Below are 14,054 nucleotides of genomic sequence, written 5' to 3' on the forward strand. Positions count from 1 at the left end.
TACTCCGCCACTACTGAGATGCCTTGCTGCTGTTTTTTTGTTTTGTTTAGTACCCCCTTGGCAGTAGGCATGGCTACTATCACATCTGTGTTCCGCTATCTGCCAGGGCCGATGTAGGCCCGCTCATTCCTGGTTTTCACCTTCCCCAAGTAGTTTGAGACACCCTCCGGGGGCTGATTATTCCCCAGCGATTGTCTCTTTGGATCTGTTTGATCCGGGTAGTTATCTACTTGTTTCTCTTATTTTTCTTCTCGTTCCTCTCTCCTTCTTCTCTCTCTCCCCCTCTTGTGTTCGTCTACTCGCCCCCTGTCCCTTGTGTCTTCTCCCTTTGTTTTAGACATGACATCGCTCAAGATAGCGTCACTCAACGCCAAGGGCCTCAACACGCCCGAGAAGAGATACCAAATCCTTTATCACTTCCACCGTCAAAGGGCGCAGATTGTGTGCATCCAGGAAACTCACTTTGAGGAAGGTAAGGCCCCTATTATCTGCCACAGGCACTACACGTCCTGGCACCTCGCGAACAATTCTGAGAATAAATCCAAAGGGGTTGCCATAGCGATCCACAAATCATTGGCTCACCAGGTGCTGGGATGCATAGCCGACCCTGGGGCGCGATACCTGATCCTCACACTCCTCATCGGTGGTCCGGAATTTACAATCCTCAATGCCTATGCTCCCCTTCATAGTAGATTTAATGGATAGAGTCACGCCCTTGATCCGTGGTACCCTAGTATTCTGCGGCGATCTTAATCTTACCCTTGACCCCACGCTCGTAAACTCCTCAGGTAAAGCATCCCTCTCCTACGCTGCCATTAAGCGGGTTAAAAGGGCATTGTACCAATTACAATTGTGCGATCCATGGCATATTCACTATCCGGCAGATAGAGACTATACCTTTTTTTCTGCCACCCACTCCTCATATAGCAGGATAGACTATGTCTTAGTCCAGCAATCCGCCCTTTCCTGGTTGGTCTCCACATCCATTGGCAATATCCTATCACGCCCCGTTTTTTTGCTCCCTAGTGCTTCCGTTCATGGCTAGGACTGAATGGACCTGGCGTTTAAATGAGTCCCTTCTGCTGGACACAGTGTGCGCTGCTGACCTCCACACCACTGTGTCCAACTTCCTTTCTGATCATTCCTCAGACCAAACCCCTCTTCCTATGCAATGGCTGGCCTTAAAATGTGTCCTTTGTGGGACTCTCATTAGGCATGGCACCCGCCTTAAAAAAGAAAAGGCCATCTCCCTGAAGAATGCCCTGCAGTAGGTTGCATCCTTAGAGCTCCTTCACAAGCGAGCCCTTTCTCAATCTGTCTTTGGTGACCTTCAGAACGCACGCATGGACGCGCGTCGCCTTCTGTAAGCGTCTTACAAATGGATGGTCCAGACCTGCGGTATCAAATTTTATGAATACGGTAACAAATGCGGACGCCTACTTGCGAGAGCTCTCAGGGGTCATATTGCTGCCTCCAACGTTTCGACCGTTAAAGACTCCACGGGCCGAATGGTGCACATTAATGAGGAAATTGCCTCTTCCTTTCAGTCGTTCTATTCCCAGCTATACAACCTCCCTGACCCTCATGATGTGGCGAGCGACCCGTATCTCAGCTCCTCTTCTCGTGGCCCCAAATTGTCAGCTGAACAAAGTGCCAGCTTGGAGACCCCTTTCACAGAGATGGAGCTGCATGAGGCGATTAAGTCCATGCCGAGTGGCAAGAGCCCAGGTCCCGACGGATTCACGGCTAGTTTTTACAAATCTTTCGGCCTCTCTCACTGCTTCTCTGTCAAAGGTCTTCAACAATGTTTCTGCTGGGTGCCCCTTTCCGATGCAAACGACCATGGCCCATATCACGGTTATTCCCAAGCCTGACAAAGATCCACACCTCTGCCCCAGCTATCGACCCATTTCCTTGTTGAACGTGGACCTTAAGTTATTTACCAAGCTCCTCGCTAACCATTTAAATGCGTTCTTGCCTCACCTGATACACCCAGACCAGGTGGGTTTTATCCCTTGGAGGGAAGCGAGCGACACTACCCTCAGGACTCTAGCTATAATCCACCATGCAAAAATGACCAATACCCCTCTCATGATCTTGTCCCTCGATGCGGAAAAAGCTTTCGACCGCGTCTCCTGGCAGGCGATCCGATCTACCCTCTTGGCACTAGGGATTGGCCCGGATTTTCTGGGGAAAAGCTTTAGTTTATATCAGCACCCATCCGCCCGTGTTAAGATAAACGTCACACTTTCCCACCCTTTTCTCATTCGCAATGGCATGCGCCAAGGCTGCCCGCTGTCCCCTCTTCTATATGTCATAGTGATGGAGCACCTTCTCGCTTCTATCCGTGGGAACCCGGATATCACCGAAGTCACGATAGGTAAGAAGGAGCACAAGTGCGCCGCCGCCTTTGCGGATGATCTTTTATTATACATAACTAACCCGCGCATCACACTCCCATCCCTACTCTGCGAACTCTCACGTTTCGGCAACTGGACGAACTTTAAAGTAAACACGTCAAAATCAGAAGCGCTAAACGTCTCCTTGCCCCGAGAGCTCCTCCCCTCCCTCCATACCTCGTTCGCCTGGCTGCCTTCGGGCATAAAATATCTAGGCATCAGAGTCTTGGCGGACCTCTCTCAGCTGTTTCAGCTGAATTTCTCTCCGCTTCTCCGGCGGATCTTGAGTCCTGGCATCGCCGCGACTTCTCCTGGTTTGGCAGGGTCAGTAGCCTTAAGATGAACCCGTTGCCGAAATTGCTCTACCTCCTGCAGACCGTTCCTATCCGACTACCGGCGACCTATTGGTTGCAACTGAAGCGTTCCTTCACGCGGTTTGTGTGGGCTCCAGGCAGACCGCGGATAAGATATGAACTACTGACCAGGTCGAAGGAGACGGGCGGGGTGCGTCTGCCGGACTGTAAATTGTATTACTTCTCCGCGGCGTATGCCAGGCTGCTGGACCTGTTGAGAGTAGACTCCGCCAAGGCGTGGGTCCATATGGCAAGGGACTCCTCACCTACCTCACCCGCAACGCTCCCCTGGTTGATAGGGTTGTCCAGCGTCTCACCCGCAACGCTCCCCTGGTTGATAGGGTTGTCCAGCGTCTCAGCCCCAACCCCCTCTTTTACGGTTAATCATACCCTCGCAATACTCGGCTCCACACGTAATCACCATTCACTCGATACTTAAGGCCCCCTGACCCCAATTACAGATCATCCTGACTTCCCTCCGGGGCGCTCCTCGAGCACCTTCTTGTCAAGAACTAGCACGCACCCTCTCTGATTTTATCATGTCTTATGCGGGTCCCTGCTGAAACCCCTCGATCAGATGCTGAATCCCTCCGCCATTCGCCCCAGGCATACCTTTGAACACCTCCAACTTCAACATTTTTACTCGACCTTGCGCAAAACCCATGATCTATCCAGAGCCCTCACTAAGTTTGAGCAAATGTGCCTGGCTCCATCAGCAGTATCCAGGGACATCTTCACTATATACAATTTGCTCATTCAGCAACACTCCTCCAGTCCTCCTCCCTTTTGCTCGACATGGGAACGGGATTTAGCTGTCCAACTCACCCCTTCCCAGTGGCAGAGAGCCTTCCTTCTGACCCACAAGGCGCTAGTCTCCACGAAGGCGCAGGAAACAAATTACAAGGTCCTCTCCAGGTGGTACAGAGTGCCCATTCTTCTCCATAAGTGGTTTTATGCTGTGCCGGACAGATGCTGGAGATGTTTGTCGGATGAGGGCACCATGATTCCTTTGGGACTTGGTGCATTTCATTTTGCGCAAAGTGACAGGGATTCCCATTCACAATACCCCTGAATCCCTCTTGCTTTTCGCCTTCGACCTCACCATTCCAGCCGATAAGGTCTCCCTCTTGAAATACGTGCTCCAAGCCGCCAAAACGGTCATTCCCCGCCACTGGAAGTCACCCTCCCCCACTCCCTACTAATGGAGTGGTTTGAGGAAATCGCTCTCCACCAAAGGATGGATGATCTCATCTGCTTCTCCCCAGCGGCCGTTGCCCATTTTGTGAAGACGTGGAGCCCATGGGAGGCGTTTCGCACATCCAGTGAGTACCAGGCTGCACACTTGTAACTAGCGCTCATGTCTGTTTCCCCCTCTCTCCCTTCCCTCTTTTCCTTGTGTGTCCCCCCTCTGTTGTCTTCATTGTATGCTCCTTTCCCTAATGCTTTTTCTTTAACGGAGCTTGTTCCTGATTTGGGGGCAGTCCCCCTGATGTTCTCTACTTTTGAAACTGATAGTCGCTGTCCTTGACTGATTATCACATGCTGTATGTTCAGATACGCTTTATTGCTCGTGTCCTATATACCTTGTAAAACTTAACATAGCACTGAATATGAAAAAAAAAAAAAAATAGGACCTGACCTTAGTCCTAAAAGTTTTAAGATCATACAAGCGCTCTTACATCTATGTAAATGTAAAAATAAAAAAAGCCCTGGAAAGGCAGGGAGTAAAAAACGAAAAACCCTCCGTTAACTGTAAGGTTTAAAATATAAGTCATGAACAGAATATATGTCTTTCTAAACAGGATTTTTCAGATGTTTTATAGAAGCCGTTATGTGACATCAATTAAGCTTTTATATCCAAATATACAACCTGAAATGAAAACAATGTCTATGACCCAGTGATATATTGTTTCCTTATATTGTGGCCATATGGATTCTCTCTCGTGTGACTTCATTAATGACCCTAATTATGGCCTTAGAAGCAAAAACATTTTTCTCATTCTGAATGCATCTTCTGTCATGTGTGATTCCTCTTATGCTTAAGAAGACTTGATTTTTCTGAAAAACGTTTCCCACATTCTGAACATGAAAATGGCTTCACTCCTGTGTGACATCTCTGATGTATAACCAGATATGATTTCTGTGTAAAACATTTCCCACATTCTGAACATGTATATGCTTTCTCTCCTGTGTGACATCTTTCATGTATAACAAGATTGGATTTCTGTGTAAAACCTTTCCCACATTCTAAACATGAATATGGCTTCTCTCCTGTGTGACATCTCTGATGTATAACCAGATATGATTTCTGTGTAAAACATTTCCCACATTCTGAACATGAATATGGCTTCTCTCCTATATGACATCTTTCATGTATAACAAGATATGATTTCCGTGTAAAACATTTCCCACATTCTGAACATGAATACGGCTTCTCTCCTGTGTGATTTCTCTCATGCATAACAAGATATGTTTTACGTGTAAAACATTTCCCACATTCTGAACATGAATATGGCTTTTCTCCTGTGTGACGTCTTTCATGTATAACAAAATCTGATTTCTGTGTAAAACATTTCCCACATTCTGAACATGAATATGGCTTTCCCCCAGTGTGAATTCTTTCATGTTTAACAAGATTTGATTTCTGTGTAAAACATTTCCTACATTCTGAACATGAATACGGCTTCTCTCCTGTGTGAATTCTTTCATGTAAAACAAGATGTGATTTCTGTGTAAAACATTTCCCACATTCTGAACATGAATATGGCTTCTCTCCTGTGTGACGTCTTTCATGTATAACAAAATCTGATTTCTGTGTAAAACATTTCCCACATTCTGAACATGAATATGGCTTTCCCCCAGTGTGAATTTTCTCATGTTTAACTAGATTTGATTTATGTGTAAAACATTTCTCACATTCTGAACATGAATACGGCTTTCCCCCAGTGTGAATTCTTTCATGTTGAACAAGATTTGATTTATGTGTAAAACATTTCTCACATTCTGAACATGAATACGGCTTCTCTCCTGTGTGAATTCTTTCATGTAAAACAAGATGTGATTTCTGTGTAAAACATTTTCCACATGCTGAACATGAATACATTTTCTCTCCTTTGTGACGTCTTCGGTGTGTAGAAAGTCCTGAGCTGTTTGTAGATTCTTTATCACAATGAAACCTTGTAATCCTTTTCTGACTTGTACTTGCGGTAACAATCTGTGATTGGTCAGGAGAAGGTTCCTCACAATTAGGAGGATTATATGACAGATCTGTACTGTGAAGTCCTGGATGTACATTAAGGGTAATGAGGTCTTCTCCTGAAGAGCGCTGCAGGATATCGTCATCTAGTGGTAACATGACATTTTCACATTTCTTACTGGGATTTTCTGTTAAGATAAAAATGAAAATTTGTTTTAAAGTAGATTTTTTTTTTGTTGTTGCAAACTACAGAGTAGACAAACTGATAACATTCCAATTCCGCTGGAAGTTGATCCAGCAGGAAGGAGAAGTGTTCATTCATTTGGAATCCATTCCTGACTTTGGCCCAAAAAACTTCACTTGTGATCCCAGCCTTACAAAGCTTCTATAACTTCCTGAAAAAGTACAGGATTCTGGTTTACACCAGGTCATGACTTTTATTACATACAGTAAATAATGACTTAACAGAACAAAAAAATTTGAAAAGCCTGACCATGTGTGGAATCAATGAAGCCCCGCCCCTGCAGAACCTGCCTATTGTTTCTATATGTGGAACCTTAAAATCCCCCCTTTTTGGACAGATTATAAGAGCAGCACAGATCAGTCACTGGTTATCTACCAGCAAGTTCACACAGTGCAGATCAGCTGCAGACATTTCTGTGACTGTCCCGCTGCCCTGAATGTGGCTTGTAATAATCCATGCACCTGCTGCAGAAACAACCCAATACATGGAAATGTCTACAATAAATGTGCCCTGTGTGAACACGCTCTAATGCAGCTGGAACATTCTGGGACATGCAGTTATTGCTAGAAGTCACACGTTCAGTCTGAAGGGGATGAGCAGATAATCGCTGAAGTGATGGACAACATGGTCACATTTAGCAATTTAAAGCCGATGCCGGACAAGAATTTTACTACAAATTTTTTCACATTTTTTTGAGACACAAACGACTTAGGCTACTTTCACACTGGCATTTCGGTTTTCCGTTTGTGAGATCCGTCATGGGCTCTCAGAAGTAATCCAAAACAGATCAGTTTTGCCCTAATGCATTCTGAATGGAAAAGGATCCACTATAAGAGGCTGGTGCTCCTCCATTACATATCACTGCACACACGTGTATACACTGCACATGAAGGGTCTTACCTCGTGATATAAGAGGCTGGAGCTCCTCCATTACATGTCACTGCACACACGTGTATACACTGCACATGAAGGGTCTTACCTCGTGATATAAGAGGCTGGAGCTCCTCCATTACATGTCACTGCACACACGTGTATACACTGCACATGAAGGGTCTTACCTCGTGATATAAGAGGCTGGAGCTCCTCCATTACATGTCACTGCACACACGTGTATACACTGCACATGACGGCTCTTACCCTGTGATATAAGAGGCTGGTGCTCCTCCATTACATATCACTGCACACACGTGTATACACTGCACATGACGGCTCTTACCTTGTGATATAAGAGGCTGGTGCTCCTACATTACTTATCACTACACACACGTGTATACACTGCACATGACGGGTCTTCCCTTGTGATATAAGAGGCTGGTGCTCCTCCATTACATGTCCCTGCACACACGTGTATACACTGCACATGACGGCTCTTACCTTGTGATATAAGAGGCTGGTGCTCCTCCATTACATGTCACTGCACACACGTGTATACACTGCACATGACGGCTCTTACCTTGTGATATAAGAGGCTGGTGCTCCTCCATTACATGTCACTGCACACACGTGTATACACTGCACATGACGGCTCTTACCCTGTGATATAAGAGGCTGGTGCTCCTCCATTACATATCACTGCACACACGTGTATACACTGCACATGACGGCTCTTACCTTGTGATATAAGAGGCTGGTGCTCCTACATTACTTATCACTACACACACGTGTATACACTGCACATGACGGGTCTTCCCTTGTGATATAAGAGGCTGGTGCTCCTCCATTACATGTCCCTGCACACACGTGTATACACTGCACATGACGGCTCTTACCTTGTGATATAAGAGGCTGGTGCTCCTCCATTACATGTCACTGCACACACGTGTACACACTGCACATGACGGCTCTTACCTTGTGATATAAGAGCCTGGTGCTTCTCCATTACATGTCACTGCACACACGTGTATACACTGCACATGACGGCTCTTACCTTGTGATATTAGAGGCTGGTGCTCCTCCATTACATGTCACTGCACACACGTGTACACACTGCACATGACGGCTCTTACCCTGTGATATAAGAGGCTGGTGCTCCTCCATTACATGTCACTGCACACACGTGTATACACTGCACATGACGGCTCTTACCTTGTGATATAAGAGGCTGGTACTCCTCCATTACATGTCACTGCACACACGTGTATACACTGCACATGACGGCTCTTACCTTGTGATATAAGAGGCTGGTGCTCCTCCATTACATGTCACTGCACACACGTGTATACACTGCACATGACGGCTCTTACCTTGTGATATAAGAGGCTGGTGCTCCTCCATTACATGTCACTGCACACACGTGTATACACTGCACATGACGGCTCTTACCTTGTGATATAAGAGGCTGGAGCTCCTCCATTACATGTCACTGCACACACGTGTACACACTGCACATGACGGGTCTTACCCTGTGATATAAGAGGCTGGTGCTCCTCCATCATGGCCTCCTTGTACAGGTCCTTGTGTCCTTCTATATACTCCCACTCCTCCATGGAGAAATAGACAGTGACGTCCCGACACCTTATAGGAACCTGACAACACAATGACACCGTCATCACCCAGACCCCTCCAGTGCTGTTACTGGAGAATTTCCCAGCATTCCCAGCAGTGTCACCTCTCCAGTCAGCAGCTCCATCATCTTGTGGGTGAGTTCTAGGATCTTCTGCTCATGTATCAGGGGGTGAGGGGGAGGCTCTGTGATGGGGGGAGGGGTCCTGCTCCGCCCTCCTGACTCCTGGAGATGGATGATGGGAGTCACACAGTCCCCCGATGTCTTCTTCACTATTGTGTACTCCTGTGGATGGAGAGAGACACTTAGGGAATAAACCCTTCAGGGGCCATGTGCTCTCCTCCGGCCCTCTCCTCCTGGTACAACGTGCCTACTTACCTTCTCATGGCTCCTACAACATGACTATTGGTCACTGGTCACATGACACATCACTCACCATATTGGGGGCTGATCTTCAGGTTCTCCGTCACTTGGAAGGTCTGGAGGCCGTTCTCCAGGACCCTGGACTCTTCCTATCACTTCCTATGATGGAATTCTCCTTCCTGATGTCTGACTTGTTACAGAATAGTGATGAGCAGCATAGGCAATATTCGTGTTCGTGAAATATCGCACATTTTTGCCATAAATTCACAAATTCTAGAATTTGTGATCTCCAGTCATTATTTTTTTTGATTGCGAAAATCGACAATGTAATATTCGCGTAATGTGTGCGAAATACAGGCGTGAGTCACTTTTGCTACATTTTTCAAGCTACTAGAAGTTTTCTGAGACTGGAGAACATGGTCGGCAGAACAATCGCTTTATAGCATGTCTGTATGGACAGCAGAACCTATCACACTACCTCACACCCTGCACTGGAACCATCAGCTCCACTTTATCAGGATATAACCTACACGGACTATCTGTATTATATATATCAGCTAACTATCTATCTAATGTAATACACAGTATTGCCTCATTCAGACGTCAGTGTTTTGGTCAGCGATTGGAGCCAAACCCAGGATTGGAGCCTCCACAGACATCAGGTAAAGGGAACGATCGGCTCCTGTTCTGTGTTTAGATCCGCACCTGGTTTTGTCTCATAAATCCCTGATGGAAATCACGGACTGAACACTGACGTGTGAATAAGGCCTCGCTGTGTGCCGGGCCCCGCACATCTCTCCTCCTTCTCACTCCATTTGCTCCTCTTACAGCTGAACTTAAAAACTTGAACTTTCATCACTGATGAAAACTATTTATAGTTCAAAATTTAGGGTTTATTGGTCCCAATAAACAGTCCCAAAGTCGGCGTGGCTCGTCCGTCCTGTGTAATGAGGCTCCTCGTTCTTTTAGATCCAAACCAGCCTCTTACTCCGGGCTCAGGAGTAGATGGCTCCAGTGAAGGCCTTCTGGGCCCATCTGGGAGAGATCCTCCGCTGGAGAAATATAAAGTGATTGCATACTTTGGATTTCATTCTGTTTTGGGCAGATAAGCCTTCGTTCACACTGGACTGAGGTCTACTTGTCAGTAGGACCATCCTGCGGTGTATATATCATTTACTGATCAGCTTTCATTACAGCAGTTCTCTGGGCTTGTAATATCGATGACCTATCCTGCTCGCTGCTGCTATGTCTATGGCAGGAAGAGATACGGGAGGTGGCACACTGCGCACGCCGTCTCCTCATACAGCTGATCAGCGGGGGGCCGGGTATCAGACCCCCGACCATCTGATATTGATGACCTGTCCTGAAGATAGGTCATCAATATTCAAAGCCCAGAGAACCCCTTTAACTCTTTCCACGCCTACCATCACCTATCTGACCTCCCAGCACTGCCGGGGTCGCATAGCATTGTATTGATTTACGGTGCTATGTAACCCTTACAGTTCTGGAATGTATTAGATGACACTGACATAATGCTGTCAGCATTATCCAATACATTCCACAACTATAAGGGTTAAATAGCATCCTAAATCAATACAATGCTATGTGACCCGGGCAGTGCTGGGAGGTCAGGACGGGTGTTCTCCCTGACGAGTTTAATGTGTGGGACTCGCTCGTGTGAAAGGGACCTAAAAGGGAACAGATAATGAAGGGAAGGTCGCCATTGTTTATGGTTTCCTTATGTGTCCTCCTGCACTGTGTCCGACCATCTGTGTATACAGCGCCCCCGGCCCCTTCCTCTCTGGTCCTTGGTTCAGCCCTTCTGTATTCCCTGTGGTGCTTTATGGTCCCTGCTTCACAGCCGCCTGATCCTCGGTGAGGGCCCGTCTCCTGTGATCCTGCCTCCACGGTGAGGGCCCGTCTCCTGTGATCCTGCCTCCGCGGTGAGGGCCCGTCTCCTGTGATCCTGCCTCCGCGGCGAGGGCCCGTCTCATGTGATCCTGCCTCCACGGTGAGGGCCCGTCTCCTGTGATCCTGCCTCCGCGGTGAGGGCCCGTCTCCTGTGATCCTGCCTCCACGGTGAGGGCCCGTCTCCTGTGATCCTGCCTCCGCGGTGAGGGCCCGTCTCCTGTGATCCTGCCTCCGCAGTGAGGGCCCGTCTCCTGTGATCCTGCCTCCGCGGTGCCCACTCTATAGTAAGTCCTCTACCTGCCTCCGCGGCGAGGGCCCGTCTCCTGTGATCCTGCCTCCGCAGTGAGGGCCCGTCTCCTGTGATCCTGCCTCCGCGGTGCCCCCTCTATAGTAATAAAGTCCTCTGTCCCCCTCTATAGTAATAATGTCCTCTGTGCCCCCTCCATAGTAATAAAGTACTCTGTGTCCCCTCCATAGTAATAAAGCCCTCTGTGCCCCCTCCATAGTAATAAAGTCCTCTGTGCCCCCTCCATAGTAATAACGTCCTCTGTCCCCCTCCATAGTAATAAAGTCCTCTGTCCCCCTCCATAGTAATAACGTCCTCTGTCCCCCTCCATAGTAATAAAGTCCTCTGTCCCCCTCCATAGTAATAAAGACCTCTGTGCCCCCTCCATAGTAATAAAGCCTTCTGTGCCCCCTCCATAGTAATAAAGCCCTCTGTGCCCCCTCCATAGTAATAAAGCCTTCTGTGCCCCCTCCATAGTAATAAAGCCCTCTGTGCCCCCTCCATAGTAATAAAGCCCTCAGTGCCCCCTCCATAGTAATAAAGCCCTCAGTGCCCCCTCCATAGTAATAAAGACCTCTGCGCCCCCTCCATAGTAATAAAGACCTCTGTGCCCCCTCCATAGTAATAAAGCCCTCTGTGCCCCCTCCATAGTAATAAAGCCCTCTGTGCCCCCTCCATAGTAATAAAGCCCTCTGTGCTCCCTCCATAGTAATAAAGCCCTCTGTGCCCCCTCCATAGTAATAAAGTCCTCTGTGCCCCCTCCATAGTAATAAAGCCCTCTGCGCCCCTCCATAGTAATAAAGCCCTCTGTGCCCCTCCATAGTAATAAAGACCTCTGCGCCCCCTCCATAGTAATAAAGACCTCTGCGGCCCCTCCATAGTAATAAAGTCCTCTGTGCCCCCTCCATAGTAATAAAGCCCTCTGTGCCCCCTCCATAGTAATAAAGCCCTCTGTGCCCCCTCCATAGTAATAAAGCCCTCTGTGCCCCCTCCATAGTAATAAAGCCCTCTGTGCCCCCTCCATAGTAATAAAGTCCTCTGTGCCCCCTCCATAGTAATAAAGCCCTCTGTGCCCCCTCCATAGTAATAAAGACCTCTGCGCCCCTCCATAGTAATAAAGCCCTCAGTGCCCCCTCCATAGTAATAAAGCCCTCAGTGCCCCCTCCATAGTAATAAAGCCCTCTGTGCCCTCTCCATAGTAATAAAGCCCTCTGTGCCCCCTCCATAGTAATAAAGCCCTCTGTGCCCCCTCCATAGTAATAAAGACCTCTTTACCTCCTCTCTAGTAAAACACATAAGACACAGTACCTCCTCCCCTTGTCCCGTCTCTGAAGCTCACAGTCCTTTCTTCCCTGCAGGCACAGATCGCTCTGCAGCCCGGTGTGGGCGGAGCTTATGCAGATTTCTCTGCTGCTGGCTCCACCCACACATGCTGAATGGTGGAGCGGGGAGAAGTCTTCCTGTTTCACCATTCTGTGCGCCTCCGGCCTGAAGGAGGAGAGGAGCGCGGGGAGCGGAGCAGTGACAGGACCCAGCGCCCTGCGCTCCAGCAATGATCGCTTCCTTCTGTATTGATGGAAATCTGGATTCAGCATCTGTATTGATGGAAGCGCTCATTGCTCCTGGCACCCCGTGAGAGCCGGCACCCGGGCCCCCCCTTAGTACGCCACTGGTCCTTGCTTCCTGTTCCTCGCTGGCTGGATGTCGGGGGATTGGCTCTTCTGACAGACGTGCCATGGCGTGGTGCGTCTGCTGAAGGAAGTTTTTTTCTTCTTAAAGCTGCAGAGCTGCGGTGGGACAAGTCACAAATGGCGATAAGACTTAAAAGTCTTATCATGTGCAAATTCCTGGTCGCCATCTGGACCACTGGATCATGGGTGAAACTGATGAAAAGAATCTAGAATATTAGTGATTACGAAGATACAGCGCTATATTCTACATCTTCACGAATTCTCAAAGTGCCGATATCCGCGATAAAAATTAGCGATCAGACTATTCATATCAACAATATTACAGAATACAATACAGAGGAGAGAAATCTAGAAAAGTTTACCTCTCCGCTCAGCAGGGAGATGATCTCCAAGGTGAGGTCTAATATTCTTCTGCTGATCTCCTTCCTGTCCATCCTTGGTGGTCATTCAGGAGAAGAGGAGAGAACTGGAGGAGCTGGAGGCTTCTAGTACTGCAGGCGCCTTTATGAGAAGAGGAGAGGAAATCATCCAGGGGACAAGACCAGATGTCACCTCCAGAACCGCACTTCCTGAGCCTGGAGGGGCCCCGCTTCTCAGAGCTCCCACCACATGGAGTCCAGGGGCCCAACATGGAGATCTCTGGTGGCTCCACAGGAGATAAATGTCTGATAGATGCAGGTCCCACCTCTGGGCTGTGCTCAGCTGTGTCCAGAACTCCTAGAGAAGAGACTGGAGAGAGCTGAGCTCAGGCCGGGCCCCGCTCCATTCATTCTCCTCCTGGAGGCAGGGGCCCCTCACCAGGACAGTCAGGGGCCAGCGAATGATGACAACCCCCACTATCCCCACTACTCCTCCCCCATCATACTAAGCTGAGGAGCGGAGAAGGATTCCTTGTGTGTAATGGAGGAGAATCTCCAGAGGTGACATGTCTGAGCTCTCCACCACACTGTCTCCTCACAGCTCATCTTACCTGCAGGCTGGAGGAATGGCTGATACCAGAGAGAACAAGAGCCCTGACTACCGACCAGGACCTGCCCAGTATCTGCTGCACTGCCAGAGCTGAAGGACCTGGGGTGACATCACTGTCATGTGATCAGGGGGCGGGGCT

The 14,054-nt window shown here is 48.3% G+C and overlaps 2 protein-coding genes across 2 annotated transcripts in view; one reads left to right on the forward strand and one right to left on the reverse strand.

Annotated features, from left to right (window-relative positions):
• LOC122925026 (zinc finger protein 260-like) overlaps window positions 1-8,650 on the reverse strand; it is a 63,537-nt gene extending 54,887 nt beyond the window's left edge. The window contains exons 1-2 of the mRNA XM_044276562.1: window positions 8,594-8,650; window positions 4,790-6,136 (exon numbers count right to left, since the gene is read on the reverse strand). Coding sequence (XP_044132497.1) covers window positions 4,790-6,136; window positions 8,594-8,627 — 1,381 coding nt within the window. The 5' untranslated portion in view covers window positions 8,628-8,650. The remainder of the gene's footprint in view (window positions 1-4,789; window positions 6,137-8,593) is intronic.
• LOC122925022 (zinc finger protein OZF-like) overlaps window positions 1-14,054 on the forward strand; it is a 338,508-nt gene that overhangs the window by 144,303 nt on the left and 180,151 nt on the right. The gene's annotated exons all lie outside the window — the stretch shown is intronic.

The sequence above is a fragment of the Bufo gargarizans genome, chromosome 1 (genome assembly GCF_014858855.1).
Source record: "Bufo gargarizans isolate SCDJY-AF-19 chromosome 1, ASM1485885v1, whole genome shotgun sequence".
Classification (NCBI taxonomy): Eukaryota; Metazoa; Chordata; class Amphibia; order Anura; family Bufonidae; genus Bufo; species Bufo gargarizans.